General features: G+C 51.5%; 1 protein-coding gene across 1 annotated transcript; it reads right to left on the bottom strand.

The window, feature by feature from the left end:
- Window positions 1-378: 378 nt before the first annotated feature.
- MIEF1 (mitochondrial elongation factor 1) lies at window positions 379-4238 on the bottom strand. Its single transcript, XM_007941685.2, has 4 exons — window positions 4095-4238; window positions 2136-2313; window positions 1691-1953; window positions 379-1185 (listed from the first exon to the last, which is right to left on the bottom strand). The coding sequence occupies exons 1-4, from the start codon at window positions 4236-4238 to the stop codon at window positions 379-381; spliced, it is 1392 nt and encodes a 463-aa protein (XP_007939876.1).
- Between the last annotated feature and the right edge of the window lie 1366 nt (window positions 4239-5604).

The following is a 5604-nucleotide window of genomic DNA, read 5'->3' as shown; positions in this document are numbered from 1 at the left end:
CAAAGACAAGACACTGGCAAACAGGCACCAGGACTGAGCAGGCCAGACAGCAGCAGGGCCCTGGGCCAAAGCACAGAACACCGCTGGGCTCGCCAGTGCGGGCCGGCGTTCTGCCAGTCTTCACTCAGGAAGCATAGCCTGGCGGGAGCGGGGAGGTGTAGGGAGCACAGTGTTTGGTAACAAAAATAGAAAGGGTCGGTGAGTAAATAGGAGACTGAGGAGATGGCATTCAAGTTAGCATGACGTGATCAGGGCAATGACCAGCAAGACAGGAGGCACCTAGGAATCCCGTGAGAAACGACCCGTGTCGCCAAGTGTTTCTAACGGAGAATCCAGGGCCTGACCACTCAATACCCACTTTGGCCTTCACCTGCCCTACTACGTCTGCAGCAGCACCTCCGGCTCAGACAATGAGCAATATAGAGTGTATCCCAATTCGTCTATTTCTTCAGGGGTGAGCTCTGCAAATAAGTTCACCTTGGGGTTTAGAGCACTGGGCAGGACCCCCGCCTCTAAGTAGGTGATGAGCGCCCTCAGGGCCTGCAGGAAACGGTCAGCCAGCACATCCTGAGACCAGTCAGCCTCCTCCTGGGCCAGGTGGAGGATGACGTTGGTCAGCTGGCTGGCAGTGAGGTGGCCCAGGGCAGGAGTGGACTTGCATATGGCCTTGAGGATCTTGAGGCACAGAGAGCGGCAGCCCGAGTCAGCCTGGTCCAGAGCCCGTAGGCGGGCTGTCTCAGCAGGACGCAGGCTCAGCCGCCACAGGTTGTCATACTGGGCTAGTCGGTGTGGTCTGGCCACCAAGACAGTGTCACCAAGGGTCACTGATGGCAGGAAATCAATGACAAGATGTTTGTCCCGCTCATACTGTACTTCTAGTGTCAGAGCCTCTGGGGGTGGGGCTGGTCGGATCACGTAGTCCAAGAGGGACCCTATGGCTGGCCAGTTGATGGAGCCAGCCACTACCTTCTCAAATGTCTCTGCCACTGTCTTTGGGGAGAGATAGCCCCCTACTACACAGCGGTCCCAGTAACTGCTACCACGAGGAAAGTATTCTGGGTTCTCACGACGAACCAGGAAGAAGCCAGGGACGTTCATGATGGTGTCCTCACCAGGGATACATGACCACAGGTTCTGCTCCAGGACAAGGGGCACAATGAGCTGGATATGGTCGGCTGTCACCACCTATCAAGGCAGAAGAATTAAAAAGGTTTGGAGGGATTCAATCTACTAAAGAGACATGCTTCCTGAAACACAGATCCCACCTTCACTCCAATAAGAAAGGAAACTAGGAAATTTTTCCTAACACTATCAATCCACACAGAGTGAGGACCCCGGAGATGGTGCATCCCACCAGACCACATCATCCCTGAGCCTAAAGTGCACATAATGCCCCCATGCCATGAAAGAGACTCAAGAGGAGAGAAAACTAGAAAGGAGAGATGGGGGAAAGATATGGAAAGAGGAGACTTTACAACTCCTTAAAAAAGAGGTAAGTGTGACTAAAAAAACAAGAAAGGTTATAGAAGACACAAAAGCAAAATAACAAGTGTGGCTCTGCAGATGCAGTGTGTGGGGGCCGAGGAGCCGAAGATGTCAGTCTTCCTGACACATCTGTACCAACAGCACCACTGAGGAACACCCTGGTCAGCACCCAGCCCACCCGTAGTGAGAACACCTTGTCACTTACCTGCAGGTCATCGTAGAGGCTGCCACTCAGGTACATGTCCCGAAGAGGCATGTCAGGCAACTTGGCCCGCAGAAAGCCCCGGAGCTCAGCACATATGTCCACGGCGGCTTGCTTGGCCCGAGCCTGCTCACCAGCAGGGATGGCTGCACGGTTCCGGTAGTAAGTAAGAAGTTTCTCCTGCAGGGACATGCGGAGCCGTGACTTCTTCAAGTCTACCTGGCCCTTCTTGGCCAATGCCTTGGGCCGGGGTAGGCAGAATGTATCTGCCAAGGCAAGAGAGAGAGGCACGTGAGCTCCGTCCACAGCCGCCTCGGCCCCAGAAAGAAGGCGGCCTTGTGCTAGCACGGGCCCAGCACACAGGTATTCAAACCTGTTTATCAAAAGCAGGAGCAGTGCTGAAAGCCCAAGGTGAGTCCCAGGAGAGGTAACTAACCACCATTCTCACCTGTGGCAAAGGCCGAGGAGTCCGTGGGAAGGGTCTGCAGGGACCGGCTCAGGCCTGTCTTCATGTCCCTGTTCAGCAGTCGGGGGGAGCCCATCCAGTTTGGCTCTTCCCAGCTCCTTTTCCCGGCATGGCTCAGGCGGGTGGGGCTGGTGGGGGCACTGATTGCCCGGTCGTACATCTGCAGCAGCAGAGGACACGGACATAGACCTTCCTCCCACGCTCCTCTGCCTTCCAGCTTCCCTCCCCAGCAGCAGCTTTACCCGAGCCAGGTCAACTACCACTTTTCAGTTAACTTTGGGTTTTTCCTAGATTACACAATACTTCTGGGTAGAAAAGTCAGGAAGTACTAAATAGTACAGAGGAAAAACAAATTTATCCAGAACAGCCCAGCCTGGAGAGAACTGGTATGAACGTTTTGGTGTCTTTCTTTACACACACGTTTATGTAGTTAGGATCATTCTCTGGTATACTTTGGACCCTTGAGTTTTTCATCTAACACAGTCTGATCACTTCCCTGTGTCACTAAGGATGCATCACTTTGCTGACCGTGCAGCACTGTGTCTTATGCATGTGTCATAATGTTAAACCCTGATCCACGTATTCAAGAAATACTGACTGAATGGCTGCTACGCACCAGGCATTGTTCTAGGTGCTAAGAATAAACCAGGAAGCCAAAGAGCCCAAGATCCCTGCCCTCACCAAATTTTCAGTCAAGTAGGGGATATAGACAATAAATGATACACAAGTTAAATATATAATATGTAGATCGAGACAAGGGTTAAGAAAAATGAAGTAGGAAAGGGAAATGGAAGTGTGTGTGTGGGGGGGGGAAGGTGTTTCTGCTTCAAATAAGGTAGCCGTGGGGTGAAGAATTACTTTCCCTCAAGTTATGTGATTTCTGTCCTAGTTCCTGAGTATTTAAAGTACCTTGTGCCTTTGTTATCAAAAAGGGAACTCTGGTGGCATAGCGGGTAAGGCATTTGGCTGCTAACCAGAAAGTCAACAGTTCAAATCCACCAGCCGCTCTGCAGAAGGAAGATGGGGCAATCTACTTCCATAAAGATTTACAGCCTCAGAAACCCAGTAGGGGTCACTAATGAGTCGAACTTGACTCAATGGCAGTGGGTTTTTTTTTTTTTGTCTTTTTCTTGTTATCAAAAGAAAGGTTTGTGCTATGAGTGGGGCTGGGCCTGACCTGAAAAGCTAGCACTTGGTCTGGTGTCAGCTGACCTCAAGGGAGGGAGAGGCTGAGCCAATGAGCCAATCAGTAGTGACTATGTAATAAAGGGAAGCTCCATGGCCACCTTGGTTGGTGAAATATACAGACGCTCAAAGGAGGGTAGGACATGGCTTGGGACAGGGAAGCTCCATGTTTGGGGCCCTCCCAGACCTCATCCTACGCACCTCTTCATTTGTATCCTTTTTTCCTGCAATAAAACTAAACATTAAGTGTAGCTAGCTCTTCTGTAGATTGTTCCAGTGAATTATTAAACCCAAAGCAGTAGTGGAAGCCAGCAAGTCAAAGTGAGAAAGTCTGAGAGGACTCCTAAGCCTGTGGCCAGTACCTTGAAGGGATAGAAGGAACCCCAAATTTATAGCCAGCTGGCGAGAAGTGAGGATGTCGTATGGACCCCCAAGCTTGCAGCTGGTGTCTGCCTATCTGGCAGATGAAAGGACAACGTCCTTATAACGTGTGAGCTCTGACCTAGCTCTGGGAGCCTAGAGGCAGAGAAAAAACTCCATCTCCACAGCTGTCTAAAAATGATGCTATTTATACTCGGGGAAGGATCTGTGGTTACTTGGAGTAACTCACTAGGAAAAACTTCTTTAGGGCAGAGTCCTAGAATTGCTGCATTCTCTTCAATTTCTACCCAATAATGCCAAATAGCCAACCTCCCTCCACTGTGCTGAGCTGCCTCCCCCCCACTCCCATCCCCGGCCCTGGCTATGGGCACTTACCCGCTTAACCGCCAGCGTGGCGATGCCCAGCATGGCTGCTCCCCCCACCCCCAGCACCAGCCGGGCATTGGAGAGCACAAAATCGATGGCTGTGCCGATGCCGTTGTCCTCCTTCTTGCCTTTGCGCTCACCAGCGCCTGCCATTGCTCACCTGAGGATGAAGGCAGAGCACAGCCGTCACCAAGGCAGGTGGGGTGTCACTCAAAATCCAGCCCTGCCCTCCCTCTGCCAGCAGGCCAGCCTCCCAGCCCCCAACAAGTCCAGGGTAGCCAGCGAGCTCCAGCTATATGTGCTCCAGGTCTAGCAGGAGACATACTGTCTGTGATGGATCTGGATGAGAGGGAGAACTGATCATGCTTCTTGTGGGAAAACCTCCCCATAATCTTTTAGAGAAGGATTAACCTCACTGTCCAAAGGCAACCTACTGGCGCAGTGGTTAAATGGTCTGCTGCTAAGCAAAAGGCTGGTGGTTCAAACCCACCAGCAACTTCATGGAAGAAAAGACCTGGCACTCTGCTTCCATAAAGATTACGGCCTAGGGAACCCTATGGGGCCGTTCTGTCACATGGGGGTGTTATGAGTCAAAATGGACTTGATGGCACACACCCACAATGACCTGTCAATCCTTCTTTGTATTAAGAGTGAAGGAGCCCACCATTCATATACCTTCTCTACCCCCACACAGACTACATGTGGACCCATTAGACAGGCCCAAGAAGGGCCTTGAGGCTCACTGAATCCCATCTCATCACTTCACATACAGGGAGGTAACAGGCCAGAGGTCCCAGAGAAATGGACTGGCTGTGTCAACCCAGACCTCAGCACTCCCAACTCCTAATATGATGCTCTTTGTACTCAGTCATGCTTAAATCCAGTAGCTGCTGATTCGGACTTATGACAACCCCAGGGGTGTCAAAGCAGCACTCTGCTCCACAGGGTTTTTAGTGGCTGATTTTTTAGAAGTACACCTCAGGGCTTTCTTCCAAGGTGCCTTTGGTGGACTTGAACCTCCAACCTTTAGGTTAGCAGCGAAGCACATTAACCTTTTGCATCCAGCATCTCCTATACCATGCTTTAGCTTAAACTAATCAAATTGGTCCTTATTCTACCTATCTCTGGCAAGGAAAAAAAACCCACCACCTCAAAAGAACATGGACACCTTGCATGCGGAGCTGTAATTACCAGTCCATATGTGAGGAAGGTCTAGAGACGCAGATGCTCCGTGGATGCTCCCACCTGACAGACGCTGCTTCCTGGGGTAAGGCGTGGCAGCAGTACAACGAGCTCAGGTGAGGCTGGCACTGTGCGACCAAGAGTGGGCACAAAGAACACTGACGGACTCGGCTGTGAATGAGAAACAGTCATCAGATCAATGGGAGATTAAAAGTATGGCCACCAAAAAAGAGCTCACAGACCTACTACAGAAGCAGCTGGCCTCTTCACCGGCACAGGGGCCACTGGGTTCCCCACACAGTGGTCACGAGAGGCGAGCACACACTTGCTCCTTGGC

Source organism: Orycteropus afer, unplaced genomic scaffold, assembly GCF_000298275.1.
Source record: "Orycteropus afer afer isolate SDZICR_OR568_19922 unplaced genomic scaffold, OryAfe1.0 scaffold00083, whole genome shotgun sequence".
NCBI lineage: Eukaryota > Metazoa > Chordata > Mammalia > Tubulidentata > Orycteropodidae > Orycteropus > Orycteropus afer.
The sequence above is the reverse complement of the archived record's forward strand: the minus strand, read 5'-3'. Positions and strand labels throughout refer to the sequence as shown.